The sequence below is a fragment of the Cryphonectria parasitica genome (genome assembly GCF_011745365.1).
Source record: "Cryphonectria parasitica EP155 unplaced genomic scaffold M406scaffold_9, whole genome shotgun sequence".
In the NCBI taxonomy this organism is placed as follows: Eukaryota; Fungi; Ascomycota; class Sordariomycetes; order Diaporthales; family Cryphonectriaceae; genus Cryphonectria; species Cryphonectria parasitica.
Window position 1 is genome coordinate 522,774 of NW_024468917.1, and position 18,702 is coordinate 541,475.

The 18,702-nt window shown below is 53.2% G+C and overlaps 5 protein-coding genes across 5 annotated transcripts; 2 read left to right on the forward strand and 3 right to left on the reverse strand.

The window, feature by feature from the left end:
* Positions 1–202: 202 nt before the first annotated feature.
* M406DRAFT_348158 (ARM repeat-containing protein) lies at positions 203–3,248 on the reverse strand. The gene is made up of 6 exons (XM_040922367.1): positions 3,060–3,248; positions 2,864–3,001; positions 2,693–2,803; positions 2,486–2,632; positions 2,061–2,431; positions 203–1,986 (listed from the first exon to the last, which is right to left on the reverse strand). The coding sequence occupies exons 1-6, from the start codon at positions 3,180–3,182 to the stop codon at positions 459–461; spliced, it is 2,418 nt and encodes an 805-aa protein (XP_040771552.1). The 5' UTR covers positions 3,183–3,248; the 3' UTR covers positions 203–458.
* Positions 3,249–5,446: 2,198 nt separating this feature from the next.
* M406DRAFT_334206 (uncharacterized protein) lies at positions 5,447–6,961 on the forward strand (the record flags this gene model as incomplete). Its single annotated transcript, XM_040920915.1, has 3 exons — positions 5,447–6,743; positions 6,783–6,841; positions 6,872–6,961. The coding sequence occupies 3 exons, from the start codon at positions 5,447–5,449 to the stop codon at positions 6,959–6,961; spliced, it is 1,446 nt and encodes a 481-aa protein (XP_040771553.1).
* A 1,424-nt stretch (positions 6,962–8,385) lies between these two features.
* Positions 8,386–11,448, reverse strand: M406DRAFT_348159 (aconitate hydratase; the record flags this gene model as incomplete). Its single annotated transcript, XM_040922368.1, has 4 exons — positions 8,386–10,177; positions 10,244–10,296; positions 10,532–11,248; positions 11,400–11,448. 4 exons carry the CDS (start codon positions 11,446–11,448, stop codon positions 8,645–8,647), a joined length of 2,352 nt encoding a protein of 783 aa, XP_040771554.1. The 3' UTR covers positions 8,386–8,644.
* A 522-nt stretch (positions 11,449–11,970) lies between these two features.
* M406DRAFT_108145 (uncharacterized protein) lies at positions 11,971–15,216 on the reverse strand. The gene is made up of 4 exons (XM_040915286.1): positions 14,768–15,216; positions 14,330–14,538; positions 14,097–14,275; positions 11,971–14,037 (listed from the first exon to the last, which is right to left on the reverse strand). The coding sequence occupies exons 1-4, from the start codon at positions 14,802–14,804 to the stop codon at positions 12,342–12,344; spliced, it is 2,121 nt and encodes a 706-aa protein (XP_040771555.1). The 5' UTR covers positions 14,805–15,216; the 3' UTR covers positions 11,971–12,341.
* Positions 15,217–17,093: 1,877 nt separating this feature from the next.
* On the forward strand, positions 17,094–18,428 carry M406DRAFT_63784 (uncharacterized protein; the record flags this gene model as incomplete). Its single annotated transcript, XM_040924853.1, has 2 exons — positions 17,094–17,199; positions 17,290–18,428. The coding sequence occupies 2 exons, from the start codon at positions 17,094–17,096 to the stop codon at positions 18,426–18,428; spliced, it is 1,245 nt and encodes a 414-aa protein (XP_040771556.1).
* Between the last annotated feature and the right edge of the window lie 274 nt (positions 18,429–18,702).

Sequence of the window (18,702 nt, forward strand, 5' to 3'; positions counted from 1 at the left end):
GTTGAATCAGTTTTTTGTCTGCGCGCTAAGAGAACAGTTATTTATAACTGCTCTGGAATACGAATCGTATGCAATGCTCTACACTGGAGGCAGTCGACAAGTCGATCAAGCTTTCCGTTACAGACGTCGCATACTCGGAATTGGATGGAGCATCGCAGGGTGTATGGTGGCGTTTACAAAGGACTACGGATGACCTTCAAATGGAAATTACTTTGACTTTGCCTTGTTGCAATTTTGTGATATGTCCGCATCCTTGGACATCGTGTATGCCAGCAAAACGTTCTATCCAATGTCACCATCCTATCCTATTCAGATAGGATACTATCAGCCATCCCATTGTTATCCAAGTCCCCAGAACGCCTTACCACATATTATGCAAAGAGACGCTCGCCTAAGAACTTCCAGACGATGTAATAACACATTATAGATTCAGATGCCCGGGCCTGTTGCCTTCACCGCTACCACGCATCACCCCAGCCATCCTCCTCCGACTCTTTGGGCTTCATATCAATCTTCTTCGCCGGCGCAACTTTGGCAGCTGGTTTAGCAGCTGGTTTGGGGGCAGGCTTCTTTGTTGTAGCAGTTGTTGTGGTCTTGCCATTCGACTTGCTGAGCCCTTTTGGCAGTGGCTTGGTTGCACTCTTTGATTTGGACTGCGCAGCCAGCCACCCTGCAAAGTCTGGCTCATCGTCATCACCGCCAAACGGCTTTGCGCTTCCGCTCCCGCTGCCCCTGCTGCTGATATTGCGGGTCGGTAGATCCTTCTTGGGTGCCGAAAGCGTTGTGGACGAAGTCATTGATGCAGCACCCGTGTTGTCGTCGTCCATATCCTCCATGTCTCCCCAGGCATTAGCGGTATCAGTATCATCGCCCCATGCGTCATCGCCGGTGTCGCCCCAAGCGTCATCCGCTGGCACAGAATCGGCGAAGAAGGTCTCGCCTCCGGCATTGCTGCTCGACGATGGTCTCGAGGCTGCGGGAAACGTGGGTGATTTCATTGCTTGCCGGTGGAGAGTGGATGCTGAAGAAGTTGTCACTGGTGCAGGACGTTTCGCATCTGGCGCAGGTGTCGGGCTGTTGGACGATGTCGGCTGAATTTCGCCTGCAGCTTGCGACATTTTGTTGGTAAATGAGGAGATAGCCCATCCAGCCCAGGATGGAGCAGACGACTCAGTCCCCACGGGGGTGCTCATGCGTGGCGCGTTCGCGCCCAGCTGCTGCGGTGGAAGCGCAGTGTCGGGCATGTCAGAAGCGGCCTTCTTGATTTTCCCTACGTACACATCCATCGTCTTGACAGCTTGATCTCGAATAAGCTTCTCCTTGTCTATGAGTAGTGGGCAGATTGCTGGCAAGATCCTCAACGCGCAGTCTTCGTCACTAAAGCAGTCGCCCGTGACGGCAAGAGCCATGAGAGAGGCATTTCTTGCATGGACGAAAGGGTCGCGTATAGAGCGAGTGAAGGCAGCAATGAGGACCTTGCTTCTTGAAGATGTGCCCAGGTTCTTTGCAATCTTGCCAAGGCATATGGTCGTATTCGTACGAATGCCAGGCTGCTCGTCATTTGCAGTCTTGGCAAGACATTTCAGAAGCTCTCCGTTGATAGTGCGGTCGGATAGCTTCCCGACTATTGTGAGGACAGACTTGAGTGTCTGTTCTCTGACGACAGGAGCCAGATCCGTAAACCCGGACACTAGGTTTGGGAATATCTTGTCGTTGACGATCTTCTGCGACAATCTATCGATCATCGAAGGCAGGTTGTCAAGCAGACAGACGCGGATGGCTCTGTCGGGATTCTGAAAGAGGCGAATTACCACGGGCGTAATCTTTGTATCGAAGTCATCATCAGAGAGCTTGGTCGCAATCTTCATGACGACGCCGAAAGCCTTGGCGCCTCCACCACCAAATTCGACAGATTTGAGCAGCTCTGGCAGAACCTTTTCCTTGAAGAAATCTTCAGGGAAGTCGTCCGTCAATTGATCAAGATCACTGGCGCGTATCTCGTCAGTATCTTATTCCTCTCGTCACTCTTCTAACTCAACACTCTACACAATTCGACTTACTCGAGGAAAGCTTCGCGCTCTTCGGCAGATTTAATACCAAGGCTGTCAACTCCATCAGTCAATTTTATAAGTGGCGTGTCAAAGAACGAGCCGCGGCGAGAGCCCTGTTCTATGAAATGGGCCACACTCAGTCGTGACTTTGGGCTGGCATTGACCAGGCGCTTATAGCTCGCGTGCATGCTCGGTGGTACATTCTTCGTCTGACCAGCTTGTTCCGGACCTGAGTAATCCCCATTAAATGATTCGAAGATGAGGATACCGGTGTTGAAGGAATCAACGGCAGAGTGAGGAGCTCTCTTGATGGCATCCCAACCGGATCGAAGTTCAGGTGGCGAGTATCGCGCCGAGTCGGGTATCAGACTACCATAGTTCTAAAGTAGAAATGTCAGCCGTGCGAGGATAACAAGACCTCATTGAGGACGTACATATATGATGGCATCATCGTCTTTGACGTTGCTCAGGATCTCGAAGCCTCCCAGTTTCCATTCTCCGCTTTCTGATGTGTATACGGAACCAACCCTCACGTTGCCATGGATAGAAGAAGCCTCGTCGTTGATGAATTTGACAGTTCGCTAGATTCTTTGTCAGCCCACAAGCCTCACAGAGTCTCCCTATAGCATGCTTCATCGTACCGCGACTGTATATATGCCCCATTTTAAAGTCTCGGGACTCAAGCTTTTCCGTTTGACATGCCAGCGCAGGGGCACCAGGCGCTCTGTGGCAATGTAGATATACGTGTCGGTCTGGGTTTCGAGCCATCATCAGCCGCCATATGGTATTCGTTGCACAGTGTCTGGTAGTACCTCGACCGTGTCCAGCACCTTGATCACACCGGGGTGCCGTAATGTGCGCAGCTTCTTGAGGGCATTCTTCGCAAGGGGAAGGAGGGAGCGGTTGGCGTTGATGTCGAACGAGAAGATACTGCAGTTGGAACCGTCTTCCTGAACGTGCGCCATCAGTCATCTAGTACGTCTATGGAGTGTGCAGATTCATACGTACTCGCCGGGTGCCATTATGCAAGGTCCAGATGGACTGGTCGACGTCGACAATATCTCCAAAGGTATATGGGAATGCAGGGCCCTTGGCAATGGCAGATGCCACAGCAGACTTGAGGAAATCCATAGTGGACAGACCCCTTGGTCGCACAGAGGCGTCGATAGAGGTCTTACCATAAAAAATAGAATAAAATGAAAGAGCAAGGCGAGAAGGCGAACAGGTAGAGTCTCAAGGAAAATTACACAGGGACACGCGCACAAATATGCAGAGAGAGGGAAAGAGGCCAGGAACCTATAAAGCACAATTCGTTCAAGTCAGATTATAGTCTCGAAAGGTAAATGCCACTCGACGGCGGCTTGTGCCTGACGTTGCGCGACAGCATTGTTCAGGTATCGAATCTGGCTCTAAACGATGCGACCTGTATTGACGCTAAGCCCCCTATGGCATAAGCTCAGGCGGTGAAGAGGGGCAGTATGCTAGTATGAGAGAAGAAGAGAAGAGCTGGTCCCACTTGGCCATTTCCCGCAGCGGAAGGCCAGCACGTATTCAATAGGCAGGCACACAGGCATTGGTCCTTCTATTTCTCTCAAAACAATTTGAAATTCTTTCACTTCACCCAACCCCCTTCCTTCCAGGCCTATTGCGATTTCTAGCCGACGCAATTAGTAAACTGGACCAAACACTTCAAGTCTTGCCGGGAGAATCTGGCGATGCTCTTGTCAGCCTCACAGCTGTTGTTGTTGGGTTGCAATTGGATACGTTTGTCCTTTCAAAGAATTCGATGCAAACAACAACTACTACTACATTTGATTGCCTCTACAAGCAGCCGGCCCCAAGGACTCTTGATTTCCAAAGAGAAATACTACTAGTCAGTCAGGGCTCGTGCGATATACTACTACTGCTGCTACTACCACCACTACTATTACTCCTGTTACTTCTACTTACTTTCTTTTGCGCCGGCAACTCGTTTCCTTATTTCCATACAACCAGCCCGGCTCGGGTCCTTCAATCTCCCTCTGCCGCCCTCAACTTTCCCATTTTGACAACGGCCGTCCAACTGCATACTCGGGGGCGCGCGCAATTTGATCGGTATGTCCTTAAACTGTTCTTCTCCCTTGCATTTTTCTTACTCATCCTGTTGTCTCTATCCGTGCGTCTTTAAACCCCCCTGTTCCACTGTCGTTTTCTTGATTCCTGGCAGGCTGTCAATGATGCTCAAATGGTAAAAGGTCGGACTGTTCATGGGCCCTCTGGTTTTGTTGTTGCTTCTGCCCAAGATCCCCAATCTCATCTACCCAGCCACTTGCTCGGCTGTTGTTTTGTTCTGCGCTGCCACTGCCAGGACACCACGTCACGTCGCTATCGTCCTCCTTCCCCTCCTCTTTCTTCTCCTCTCCAGGCCACAAAGCTCGAGCCTTCGCTTTCGTCGCCTGGGCGCAAGTGGGTTGGGTTGTATGGAACATCAATCCGTATTACCAGCCGCTTACCGGAGTCCAACCTTGAACCGCCGCCATAAGGCAGGGCCAAAGGCTGCGGCACACATTTTACACCACCACACGCACCATTTCTCGGCAAAACCTTGTTTTGCACGCGTCTGGTATCCTTGGGCCGACCATCAACGAAGCCGCTGCAGCTCGCACAGGGTGACGACTCACTCAAGAGACTGAAAAGATCTGAGACGCCTGCCGGGTCATTCATACGAAAATCTGGGTCGCTTTTCTCTTTTTTTTTTTTTTTTTTTTTTGCCTTGTCTTTCTTCCCAAGCCCTTATTTAGGGCTCTCTAGTGGGCTTGCTAACCTGGCGCCATGCCCGCGCAGCTCGAGCCTCAGCTCGGCCGGGCCGCGGAAGGCTTGAAATGCATGATTTGCAATCACCCTGAGCAGGGAAACAAAGTCCTCGTTCCATGCAGTCGATGCGGAAGGACTTATCACCAGACGTGTCATCGGCCACCCCCGCAATATCTGTAAGTTGAAGCCATCGCGCAGCTCAATCGCCACCCGTCCGTGCAGAAACGTGCCTGCTAGACAACCGAATGGACCTGGGTCTCTCACGCGTCGGGGCGTAAGCGCCCGACCCCACCACAAGCCGAACAAGTCATTTTATCACCATCACATCTCTGAACAAGAAGAGGACCTGCCCTCACAGACGGCACCCTGCCACTACTCCCTCGTCAACATTCTCTATATTCCACTTCCCATAACTTTCATGTCTCGTTTCTCAAAAGCTAGCCAGCTGACTTATTCCTAGCTTTATCTGCTCGTGGTGTCGCAATCGCGATCAGGCCGGAGACACCAAAAATCTGCCAAGGAATGATGGGATTGCAGCGGAGGACGCAACTCGGAAGCCAAGAAAGAAAGATCCAATCTACCCCTTGGTAGATCTTGCGACGATGTTCCCACCTGGTGACAGCTTTCCACCTGGTACCAACAGCAGTAGCAGCAACAGCAGCAATCCTTTCCTGTTATCGGACGATGAGGCGGATAGCTACTGGGCGAGGGCGAAATGCCGCGTTCCCAACTGCGACCAGGATGCAGCTAAAGGCAATGTCGCATGCACGCATCACCTAATGGGACTTGTCCCCAAGTCGGCCAGGAATTCCGACAGACTATCTTTTGAGTCTCATCGTCCTGTACAAAGTAACGGCGCTCGAATTCCACACGAACCAGTTGTCTCGGCCAACCGGAAAACCCTGGAGGCTAAGGCGACCGCCAGGAAGACGGCTAATAAGAGGCGTCCATTGTACCCTGGCGAAAGGATCTTGAATGCCCAAATGTCTGCAGAATTGCGGAGCGGCCATCTGTCAAGCAAGATCACGTCGCAGAGAGCCGTGAACTCGCGATCGCCGCCAATCGAGGGCTCCGCCAACAAGAAGCAGCGGGCAATCTCACCAACCTTCGATGGCGCTGGTTTCAATTCTGCGCCATTTCCTTCGCCTCTTGCCCTGCCAAAGGCATTCGCTTACGACGGCAAGCAGAATGGGGCTTCGAACGCTGTGCCCAGTCAATTACCGAGATTTCATGATGATTTGCAAATGATGGATACCAACACCACAAAAGCCCAAGAGAATCCACTGAGTGCTCCATCTTCATACACTGAGTACCTCAGAACCCCCCTCAGCAACTCGATACCTGGTGTACGGCCACAACTTCCGAGGCTTAATGAAGAACCACGGCCCAGCCTGGATGAAGAACCAACTGGCATTGCGAGTTGGGGCAGTTCTGGCGATGAGGCCAACGCCAATAATGTCTCTATCAACGCATCAATTGAGGAAGCACAGCCTTTCAAGGCACCTCTTGCTAAGTTGGAGGGCAACAAAGAGATTTCCGTCAAAACAACACCTACCAAGACAAAGGCTAGCCAGAGCGAAACGATGTCTGCCTCACGGTCCTCCAAAGCCCGACCCGCTGCAAGTACACCGCCGTTGGAGAGACAACGGCGGCGTCTAGTTGAAGAGAAAGACACGTCGATCCTAGATTCCTATATATACGGACAGCAGGGCTCCTCTCAAGTTGTTCCACCCATGGTTGAGAAGCGATGCGACCAACAAGGGCGTCAGGTGCAGGAAGGCCATGTTCGATTTGACCATTTGGATCCCCGAACTCATCGAACCAGACCGCACTCAGAAGCGTGGTATCTGCAGAAAGAGGAGGAAATCAAGGCCCGCGGAGGAAGAAAAGCGAATTTAGGTAAGGCAGCGCAGAGATTGAAACAACAACGGGCTCAAGAGAGTCCTGAGGATTTCGAGGAGAGCCTACCAGACCGCGTCCGCAACAATGAGAACTGGGTAGGCGCATTGCGCTGGTTTCGTGGTCAGAACAGCATGATCGAACAGCCCGCTGCAGCCCCAGCGACTCCTGTGAGGACCAAGCGGCCATACGTTAGACGAAAGCCGGTCGGGCACTGACGGGAAAATTGTTTTGCATCTTAAAGATCATAAACTGGGCGGCCCGAGATGGAGAACACGCCACTATAGGAGATATGCGACTTGCGCACTATGATGCAGTAATTATAATCAGCTGCATCAGAAGTCGTCGCACAAAGAGTCAGGGCAGCCGGACGATTTACCAGGGCTGCTGAGGGAAGAGAATACACAGGCATCCTGTGCAGTAGTGCATGAACTTCATAGGGGGAGAGAAAAATATTCACAGCGCTTCAGGCGCGCAATCGCTTCTGGTACTGGTAAGAAGCGCTCAGAACTGACGGAAAAGGCATACTCCTCAATTGTTGTGAGAGACTACAGGCAACTTCAGGACATCAAGGTAGGGCCAATATACTGGTCTGACATCAAGAATATACGTTCAATCATCTTTATTCTAGATTCAAGAGTCTTCATCATGTGGCACTCGTAGAAAGACTTGTTATTTGATACAAACTTTGCAAATAATTACGATTGGCCATCTAGGCCTAGGCAAGGCTGTACACGCCCTAACCCTAAGCTCAGCAAATCGCAGGCTTTTCGCACTATCTAAGTCGCAAGGCTTCGAAACCAAACTACCACTCCAGAACAATTTCCTAACACAAGTAGACGATCGGGCAAATGTCTAAAAAGTCAAGTCGAATCGGGTTCATACTTTGTTTCCCATCTGCACTCGTCTGCACGCTAGAGCATCGGCAGCAGCGAGAGTAGTGTTAGAGTCTCTGCAGCGCTGGTCGTAGTGCTAGGTCCAAGTTCGGGTTGTCTTCAAGGCGGCTTAGTGGCTCATTGCATAATACCTCTGCTGTACTATTATTTATTCGGGAAACCTACGTCGTACCATTTTTGTTCTCATCCTGTGCAGGCTCGGCCGTGAGGTTTGAGTCATAGTTTCTTGCAAGCCAGTATTTTTTTCTTTTTTCCCTCTCTTCTCAATGTGGGGCATCGCTACCAAACCAGATTCTGGATAGATATTAATTATCGAGCACTGATTGAATAAGTATGGCGGGCATTGTCAGAGAGACAGGGGAGACAAACGGGGTTCAGGAGGGTTGTAGTTTGAGTCAATGGCATACTGGCAAGTTCAAATTAACTTGTATTCATACGTGCACAAAGTGCTTCTCAAGCAGGCAGGGACTGGCCAACACTGCGAAGAACTGCTTGAGGGTCATGACAAGCGCCTTTACGGTGGCAGGTAAATAAACACACAGGCTCTCCCCTTCGTGCAGAGCGCATCGGACCATCAACCATCAAAGTTCCAGGGTTCCATGTATCTGTCGAGAGCGTCGTGAGGCCGTGCCGTTTGAGCCTTGCAAAGTAAATGAATAGTACCAAGCCCTCTATACTCGCAAGTCAAGGTAAATCAGGATAGGAATCTTGTGCCCGGATCATTCCTGATCAAGGCTAAATTTGTTCAGTGTGTTGAATACACATGAGAATGAATTGGATCGACCAACGCCGAGCTTTTTGACCTTTCAGACCTAATATAATTTACGCCCTGTCTCCCATTTTACATGCCGCAGACTGGCCAATTTTTGATCAACATGAGTATACCGCCCAGTCCCCCCCTCCCAAAAGGGATGTCTTTCTTTTCTAGGACCGTTTCTCTCCTGTTCATTTTCCCACTCCTTCTTAGCTCTTGCCTGTTTCGTTCTTTCTACAACTTCCCTCTTCTTATATACCCTTCGACAGCAGATTCAGGGCACTGCCCGCAAGAATGAAACCCGCCTGGTCGCGGCTAACGGCATGTTTTACAGGCACCTCAAAGGTCTCCCCGCTTCCGTTCTTGCGCACCCTCAGCCGAACCTCGCCCTGGCCCTTATTCAGCAGCATCTCGTACAGACCAATAGTGTCGACCTCGTCCAGCGCGTCGATCCTGTCATAGTCGGCCTCATTCTCGAGAGTCAGTGGGACGACGCCCTGCTTCTTGAGGTTCGTCTCGTGGATGCGCGCGAAGCTCTTGCACACGATGATGCGGGCGCCTAGGTACCGTGGCTGCAGAGCAGCATGCTCACGGGCCGAGCCCTCACCGTAGTTGTGCTCGGCCAGGACAAGCCAGGGCCGCTGGGCCTCCTTCCACTTGCGCATGAGCTCTGGGATCGTGCTGCGCGACCCATCAAGATCGTACGCAGCGTTGACCTCGCCGGTCGCGGCGTTGACAGCCGTGTTGAGTGTGTTGGTGGCGATGTTGGGCAGGTGGCCCTTGTACTTGAGCCAAGGCCCCGCAGCCGAGATGGTGTCGGTCGTGCACTTGCCCTTGACCTTGACGAGCACACGGAGGCCGGTCAGGTCGGATGTTGGGAAAGGATCGAAGGGGTCCAGCAGAGCTAGACGCTGGGAGTCGGGAGAAATGGCCACCTGGACACTAGCGTCAGGTTCCTGGCTCGCAACCTTGAAGGTCTCGTTGCCGAACTCGAAGGGGGTCTTGGGGTCCTCCACGCCCTTGGGCGCCGGGAAACGGAAGTCCTTGCCATCGGGCGTCGGGAGCGTGTCCGTTATGGGATTGAACGTCGTCGACCCGGCGAAAGCCATAGCGGTCACGATCTCGGGGCTCGCGAGGAAGTTCATCGTCTCGAGGTTGCCGTCGTTGCGGCCACGGAAGTTGCGGTTATACGAGGTGAAGATGGCATTCGGCGTTCCCTTCTCGACGCCGTCGCGCCGCTTCCACTGCCCAATGCACGGCCCGCACGCATTCGAGAGCACGATGCCGCCTGCATCTGTAAAAGTATCGAGGACACCATCGCGCTCAAGAGTCGCCCGGATCTGCTCGCTACCAGGTGTGACGTAGAAGTCTGTGGCTGGCTTGAGTCCCGCTGCCTCTGCAGCCTTGACGATGCTCTCCACGCGCGTCATGTCTTCGTACGAGCTGTTTGTGCAGCTTCCTATTAATCCTGCCGAGACTTTCTCTGGCCAGTTCTCTTCCTGCACCGTCTTCTTGAACTGCGACAATGGTGTTGACAGGTCGGGGGTGTGTGGTCCGTTGATGTGTGGTTCAAGCTCGGACAGGTTGATCTCGATCAGCTGGTCGTACTCGGCGCCCTCATCCGCCTTGAACCTGAAGTATGCGTCGTCCGAGTTGCCTACGCCAGGGAAGTTCTGGAAGATCTTGGCAGCGCTCGCCAGGTCCCCTCTCCTCGTGGCCTCCAGATATCGTGCTGAGGCTTCCGTGAACGGGAAAATCGACGTCGTCGCACCCACTTCGGCACCCTGTCAAACAATAACACAATTAGCTTGGAACCCTGCTCCAACAAAGTTCGAACAGGCTCTACAAACCATATTGCAGATAGTCGCCATGCCGGTAAGACTCAGGGTCTCGACACCAGGACCTATAATGTTAAGAATATTAGTGATGCTGTATCTTATGATAAACATGCTTCAGTAGACAAGGGCAGAGGAGAAGGCAAGAAACACAGAGACGTGGGTAAAAGGCAGTCACGAGGAGACGTCGTCCTCATCATGTTGCGGAAGGTGCGAAAGAGTACTTGCCACTGGTACATGTTAGCATCATGACTTCAAATGATAACTGTCAAGTTATAGAGGGAGGAAGGGGAACAGGGGAACAGTACAAGTATTCAATAACGAAACCCGTCCCGCCTCTCACGGTCAGCTTGCCGGCCAGGTGCAGGATCACGTCCTTCGGGGCAACCCAGTCGTTCAGCTTGCCCGTCAACCTGACACCCAGCACCTTCGGGGCCTTAAGCTCCCACGGAGCGCCGACGAGGGCCTCCACTGCGTCGGCACCACCGACACCGATAGCAATTGTGCATAGTCCACCGGCGTTGGGCGTGTGGCTGTCGGTGCCCAGCATCATAAGGCCCGGGCGGGCGTAGTTCTCGAGCACAGTCTGGTGGATGATACCGGCGCCAGGAGGCCAAAAGTCGACGCCGTACTTCTTGCCAGCGCTCTCGAGGAAGTCAAAGACCTCGCGGTTGGCGCTCAGCCCTTCCTCCAGGTCCTTGTCGGCGCCGCGCTCGCCGACGATCAGGTGGTCACAGTGGATGGAGGCCGGGATCGCGGTCCGCGGCAGGTCGCACGCCATGAACTGCAGCAGGGCCATCTGGGCGGAGGCGTCCTGCATGTTAACACGGTCCGGCTTGAGCTGCAGATTGGCGCGGCCGCGGATGTCGCGCCCGCCATTGGTGTTGGAGAGGAGGTTCTCTTCGGGCTTGTCGAGGTGGGAGTAGAGGATCTTCTCGGCCAGGGTGAGGCGCTGGGCCCCGAGAACCCGTCGCACCTCGGCATACTTGTTGTAGAGGGTCTCGTAGGTCGGCGGCAGCGCTGGTCCCGTCGAGAGGAGGCGGCGGGTGCTGCTTGGCAGAGGGCGGCGGATTTGGAGGGCGGCGCTCTGTCATGAAGGAGAAATATGGATTGTTAAGTATTTGGAAAGATAGAATCTTAGCGGGAGAGGAATTTGGTATTGGACGGAAACTTACCCTCACCAGCGCTCCCGAACGTCTCGCAGCATCAATTGACCTCATCTTTGGGCAAAGGATGCACCGATGTATCGAAGGTGACCGCTTCAAACGGCGCGATCGAGAAAAATCGATTTGTTTCCCCCCCAAGAAATGTCAAAAGAGTCAAGCTAAATCTAGGACCGATTGCGGAGCCGTGGCCCACCAGGTAACTTTGGTGACAGGGATCTCCTCCGCCAATCACCAAGTGAATCAATGTCAGCTTTTCCAAGTCTTAACGATACTTTGAGAGTATGGTCTACATGTCCTGTTGAGGACGTCCTCAACAGTATATGAATTGGTTCATGAAACTCGTTGATTTTGTAACTAAAAGATGAATTCATATGCAGAGGCACTGAATTCGAGTCTCCATCACTGCGTATTACCATTTCAGGTGACCAGCGCAGATACAATAAGTAGCGAGGTACTGCTACTAAACCCCAAATGCTCAACGCACATGACTCTGGTCCAGTACCGATGATTCCTACGTAACATGATATATCGAAACTTTCACCGCGTTTGCCAACCTTTCTATCTTTTTCTCTTCTTCCTGGTTTAAATAGCATCGTTGTATTGAAAAGGATATCTATCGAGTGATTTCGTGACCGGTCGGTGGTAGAGTCGAGGGTGTCCTCGCCTCATGAAATGTAATGGACGAAGCCCCTGTCCTCCAATCTCAGTCCATCGAAAATTCAAAAACGGACAAGCCTAGCAGATAAAAGTATCCCGTAAAACAAGGAAGATCGATTGTTGGACGGCTGCATCGTTAGACCCTCCATTCCAGCAGCACAAAAGGGAAAAAAGGAGAAAAGGTCATCATTATCCCTCCTGACGCCGACCCCCTAATCACTCTGCTCGGCAAACACCGCGGCAGACAAGAACTGTAAAGAAGGTAGGTAGTGTGAAGACTAAATAGCTCCTTAGACAAACGTGGGGGCAGTGTAAATGAGTGACGTCAGAACCACAGCACCGACTGTGGCACCACCAAGTGCGGCATAACCAACCCGTTCGGCGAACTTCCTCATCCTCTTCGCCGGCCTCGCTTCCACTTGGCCAGTCTCTCCTGGGGTTGTAGGAGGGGAAGGAAGAGGAGATTGGAAAAGAGTTGGGCGCGGTGGGGGTGTGCGAGGCACTTCGTTGACCTGGGACTCGTTGATAGTCTCCGGCATCAGGGTACGTCGAGCCCAGGCAAGGTCGGCCTCACTCAGCTCGGATATCTCAGCCGCCTTCCGCTTCCCCTTGTTGTCTTTCTGCTTGCTCGCTTCATCCTCCTTATCCAGACCGTAATCCTGATGCAGGTCCCCCGATATCGGGACAGTGTCCGCTTGGACGTCTTGGTTCGGGACGATCGATGGAGCGTCACTGGCCTGCTCGTTCCTTCGTAGTTTCAATAGATGTAGTTCGTACGCGGAGGCAGGCTCAAAACCATATGGATCGTAATCAGCCCATGATGCAGCTGAGTTTCGATGGTTCGCCATGGAAGCTTCGCCACGTTCGTCCTCAACCGCGTGGTTGTGTGGGAGGGAGGGGGGCATCGGAATGCGTGCCAACGGCTGGGCCTCACTACCTGCTGATTTATCGACACAAGACGTCTCGCGATTGGACGTGGAGGATTGGATCATAGACACGGGAGAAGTAGGCTCAGGTGCTGAAGCTTGGTCCGTGATGCGGGCAATGGCCAGCTTGTTATGCTCCCTGGCTTCGAAGAAGATTGGCTTCCCGCTCTTCTGGCCCATGGTCGCGGCTGAAATGCCTTCATCAGATGCCTCGGCTCGGCCCTTCTCAACGAGACTGGAGAGTCCCTGAGGGTTGTTGCTGGCTACACCCGTACGGCGAGGGCCGTGGGGGAGAGCTGCATCAGACGGACTGGGAGCCCGAGGGCCGGCGCCGAGCATATCCACTTCATGCGTGACCACTGGCGCCGTGATACCGCTGAAAGGCTCCGTCCTTGGGATGGAGTCCCATTCTCCGGGTGGGAACATCGTGTTCAGAGAAGGAAGACGGTGAACCGTAGAATCAGGGGCCTGGGAATAAAGTGGGTGGAGTGAGGATGGCTCACGAGGCTCTCCAGGATGTTCAGACAAGCGTGTCATGTCGGACGGCTCTACAGCATTCATATCATCTGAATCTGTATCGTATAGAAAGACGCCTTCCGCTTCGTTCCCGGAAAGAGACGAGTGGTCGTCAGAATCGCCGTCTGTGAGCTCTCCTGCCGAATCTGGCGAGAACGTGTGCCTATAGGCCGATATGGCTTCTTCCACCCGGTGTTCAGAGATGTCGCTGAGATCGAGAGACTCTAGTGAGCCTTCCGCCTCAGAGCACATGATATCATCGTCTGAAAGAAGGATTGATTCCTCGTAGCTTTCCGAGCCGGCTCCGTGAGCAGATTCCGCATCAGAGATAAGATCTATGGCCCCATCGACTTGAGGGATCGATGTCTGACGGATGTCGGAAGGCTCCGGGTGCGATACGTCCTTCTCGTTGTGATTGTTGGCCGGACCAACGCTACAGTTCGGCAGCGGCTCGTCCATAGACTCATCGAGAAGCTCATTGTCGTCGGTCGAACAGTCATCAGGGACTGTGAACACACGGTTGGGAGAGGTAGTAGGCCGATCACTTTGAGCAAAATGAGCACAACTGAACGCTATATGACAAAGAAGAGAATCTCAACTCACGCATCGATGAATGCCACTGAATTCACCTTCATGGTAGCCGGCTGGAAGGTCCGCTCGTTGCGATATACAGGCACGCCGAAGAGGAGCTGGTCGTTAGCGCGCAGCGTCCTTTCGGAGCATATCTTGACGTTATTCAGGTAAGTGCCGTGCATGGAGCTTGAGTCCCGAATTGTTATAGCCTACTGATGCGTTAATGAACGACCAGCGTTGCAGGAGTGTGAAGAACAGCTTGCCTTGTTGCGAAATTCGGCCTTGATCTCAGCGTGATGTCTGCTCATGACGGGAGAGTCGAACCAGCCGTTGTCAACAGCACACTGGATATCGAGGTAGGGACGATTACTAGACCGGCCGATCCTTACCAAAGGGCGGGACTTGGTCAGGACGATTCGTCTCTCTGGGAACGAGATATCGTTAGGAGTCACGATGGAGAGCCTGACGACGACTGTGACGAGAAGCAATTCAACATTAGCCCTTGATGGTTTGTGACTTGTGGATAGAAGCCAGAGAGCAGAGAGAAACCCGAGCTTAAATCTGGCGTACACAGACAGGAGGGCGAGCAGACAAGGCAAACAAGGCGGGGAAAGGAGAGCTAAGCGGCTGTGCTGATGGGATGGATCGAGGAGACGGGCTGGCTGGGCTGGACTGGACTCAAGTAGTGGGGAGCTGCTCACCTCTGTCCTCCTCCTCCTCCATGCCTGTGTGATTCATGACTGTTGGATGGTTCGAGGCCGCGCAGCTGGCATAGACCACACTGGGTCAGGTTGAAAGCGGGCGTGTTATAGCTTTAGGCCGGATGCAGGAACAGCGGCGGCACCAGAACGAGGCGAACAGGTGGACGGAGGATTTCGGGAGGGGCAATTAGAGCGCAGGGCGGCAGTTGATACCGTATCATGAAGTGGCTAAAGGTTTTGTTGAGATGATCGAGAAGGAGTGGTGGAGAAGGAAGTTCAAAGAAAACTGGCGAGAAAATGGAGGGATAGCCGCCAGCGGGTGGGTGTAAAGAAGATAAGGCGACGAGTGTGAAGCCTGGAAGTTCCAGGAGGTGGTGTATGCAGTCGATGTGGTTGACGAGTGCAAAGTGGGGTCAGGCTAGGGCAGGTTGCAGCTGTCTCTCCAGTTCCCTGCATCCCTGCCTACTTAGACTTCATGGTACAGTACTTTTTGGTGCTCAGCTTGAGGGGCCTGAGGGGGTAAGGAGTAAGTGGCCCAGGCAGCGAGCTGTACGAACTTAAAAGTGCATGACTTGGTTTGAGATGGATGGTCATACCCCCCAGCTGTAGCCCGTGTTGACAACTGTACCGTAGTACTACTGTATACAATAGTACTCAGGATCATCGATGGCGGGCTTACTTGGGACTAGAAGGACCGAGAGCCTCGTTCTGATTCTTGCTTCTGCCTACAGCCTTCTGACTCTTCCCTCAAACTGCAATACTACTAATATCATATATCTCGATGGGATTTCCCTTGAAGATGCCCATTCACGCTATTGCATCCCGGATCGCCGGTATGGGCGGGTTACTGTTTATATTAGATAGTACAGCACTGTATCGTATGCTACTGGGAGGCTCTACTGAGACAGCAGCCACGGGAAGCAGAAATGCGGAGGGGATGGGAGCTGCTTCGCATAGTCGCCCCTAAGAAGCCTAGCAAGCAGTACAAAGCATTGTGCTATACATGAGCTGAGGTTGATCTCATTGCCAACTGAGGAAGGGTGTCTTATCAGTGGGCCACGGCATGACTCCCGACTCACGGCCTGCTGACAGCCCCCTTCTATAATCCCTGAGGAGAATACCTAGGTAGTCCATCACCATTTGTTCTCCGTTTCTTCTTGCAAGCCTCAGCTGCACAGTTGTCATACGTGAACTCTCGGTAGCCCTTTTACCGTCTTGCGTGACCATTGCCTCAAGCAGATGAGAAGGAGGGGGAAGAGGCAGGGATGACGCTTTGGGTCTGGCAGCCTATTGTTGGCGGCGGGGTTGGCGGATAAGGCGGGGCAAGCTCAAGCAACCACTTTAACATGCGCACGTGCACAGACCACTGGCGACCCACTGGAATCCGCCATTCAGTCAGGCATGCCGAGGGGTTTTGGCTAGGACATGATTACTACGAGTGCTACGGTAAGCTTGAGTACCCAAGGTGGATCGAATCTTCACTCTGGCATTGGGAAGACTACCTCGTGCCCCGTAGTACAAGTCTGGCACCAAGAAAAGCTTACACAAGGAGCACGAAAGAAAGCAAGAAGAGAACCGCAAGGAACGAAGACGCATGTCAGAGAATACAGGAGAGAAGGCAAAATCCATACGAGACGGCGCAGTCAACATGCTGAATTATCTGCACCGGCTGATTTATAGAGTAGTGCATGGTCGAGAAGATGTCAAAAGAGGGCAGGTGACAAGACAACTACTATAGTACAGCATGAGTACCATTGGATGCCATTCCCTGGTGGTGGCGCATTGTAACTGGGCCGCGGACCAAATTGGGCAATGTCAGCAGGCTTGGGCTTTCTTCCGTACCCCTCCAAAGCAACACTATCAGGCTACCCACCAGTCGCACTAGGTTACGGCGCCATGGTGTGTCCCTGCCTGGCGCACATTCCACAGATTTATGTTGATGTTGTTTTTTGAAGTCAACTTCTCTCTCTTTTGCTTCAACTTACCCACTGCACTGACGAAAGCCACGAGCTGTCAAACCAAGAATCACCAACAACAGCTTTCCGCAAGCCCTCAATAGTACCAGTCTACGACGGTCTGAATAATATATTCATCATCTCCATGGATTTTGTTCTGAATCCGATTTCGTCCACCAACTGCCTCTCCGTCTTTGCATCACAGCAACAACACAGACGCCTCGGTCATTCGCCGTATTTAGCATACACGATACAATCCTGATTCAGACTTTTCGAGCAGTCCACACCTTCACATCAAACGCCTGATCACAGCAGGCAAGGCCGTACAAGCATACCACACCTAACACGTTGTTCGACGGTCGTCTTTTACTATGCACGACCTCCGCAAGAAAGCCCTCCTCGAGAGCGGCAAGACCATGTCCCGCAAGGCGCGCTCGCGACCCGATTCCAAGACCGGCACGCCCGTCACATCCCCTGGTCACTCGCCCCGTGGTTCGCGCAATGTCTCGCGCGCCGGCAGCCACTACGGCTCGGACGACTCCAACTCTGACGAGTCCGATCTTGAAGACACCATGACCATGAGCACCTTCTCTGGCTCCGACCCTGGCTCCGACGCCCCGGACGGCGCCAGCGGGCTGGTCTGGATGGAGAGGCTCCATGCGCGTGTGAGCCAGATCGTCGCGGGCGGCCGGAGTGGCGAGCGCAAGAAAATGAGCAACCAGGAGCGGGAGGACATGCTCAGATCATACCTTCACCTAGTCCGCCACTACTTCGCACAGTCAGAGATCCAGGACTCCATGGACGACCTCGTCCTGGGACTCGTCCGCGCCGTCAAGTCCGGCGGCAGCCCGACAGAACGAGCCCTCGCCGTCAAGGCCCTCGCCGTCACTATCCTCACCAACCCGACGGAAAGCGTGCTCGACCGCCACATTTCCGCGCTCACGTCGACAGTCGAACAAGATGACGAGAGCGAGGAGGTGAAGATAGCCGCACTCTATACCCTCGCCACAGCGGCCATGTACGGCGACGGCTCGATTCCGGCGGCAGAGGACATGCTACAGTACATGATCACGATCGTCGAGAGCGACGGCCACACAGCCGCCGCGCCAGACTCTGCGGGCATAGTTGTGGCCGCGCTCAAAAGTTGGGGGTTTATCGCAGCGCACCTCGAGGATCTGTCAGACCAGAGCGAGCAGGCAATGGAGGCGTTCGTGGAGCAGCTCGATAGCAACGACGCCTACGTACAGACGGCGTCGGGCACCAACATTGCGCTGCTGTTCGAGTCGGCGCGCGAGTTGGAGGAGGAGAGCGGCGAGAAGATGAATTTCCAGTATGACCCCAGGAGGCTCGCGCAGCAGATGCGAGACATCTCCCGGGATGCAAGGGGCATGTCGAAGCGCGACAAACGGCACTTGAAGAGTGATTTTAGCAGTATCGCGACGGGTCTGGAACGGGGCAAGGGTCCAGGCTACTCGACCGCTGGGCGGCCGACGTCCAATCCGAACAAGGGCGGATCGATGGTCAACAGCGCACATGGAGATGATCTCAACGAGTTCGGGTACAGGGAAACCATTTTTGTGGGCAAGCAAAAGGTCACGATCGATAGCTGGGCGCTCTCGGCCAAGATCGAACTCATGAGGATCGTCCTCGCAGGAGGCTTTCCTACACATCTGACTCACAACAAGACGATAAAAGAAATGCTTTGAGAACGGATTGGGTAGATGGGCATTCATATAGCCCGTTTCTTTTCTTTTCTTTCTTTGAGAAGTTCTTGATTGGTCTGTTGCTCTTTACATACTTGTATGCCCCAGCTGGGCTGGAGTTTTGGCATGGTTGGTTTTCAAAGGAGAGATGGGTGGGTTATCAGTATGGAACGGGCTGAGAACGAGAGGAACAAAAAGAGGAGGCAGTTACACAGCATACGAGACCTGCTCCGTCTTGAACGGTTGACGATTAGCATCCCACCACCATCAGCGTTTT

Bases quoted from the DNA above. Each gene is read 5' to 3' on its own strand.
- M406DRAFT_348158 (XM_040922367.1), bottom strand. From the start codon at position 3,182: ATGGATTTCCTCAAGTCTGCTGTGGCATCTGCCATTGCCAAGGGCCCT. The intron at 2,804-2,863 runs GTACTACCAGAC...CTCGAAACCCAG, and splicing joins AGGTGCTGGACACGGTCGAG to ACCGACACGTATATCTACAT. The intron at 2,633-2,692 runs GTACGATGAAGC...CAAAGAATCTAG, and splicing joins GGGGCATATATACAGTCGCG to CGAACTGTCAAATTCATCAA.
- M406DRAFT_108145 (XM_040915286.1), bottom strand. From the start codon at position 14,804: ATGAATCACACAGGCATGGAGGAGGAGGAGGACAGAG. The intron at 14,539-14,767 runs GTGAGCAGCTCC...TTCTCGTCACAG, and splicing joins GGAGGAGGAGGAGGACAGAG to TCGTCGTCAGGCTCTCCATC. The intron at 14,038-14,096 runs GTGAGTTGAGAT...TTTTGCTCAAAG, and splicing joins TCAGTGGCATTCATCGATGC to TGATCGGCCTACTACCTCTC.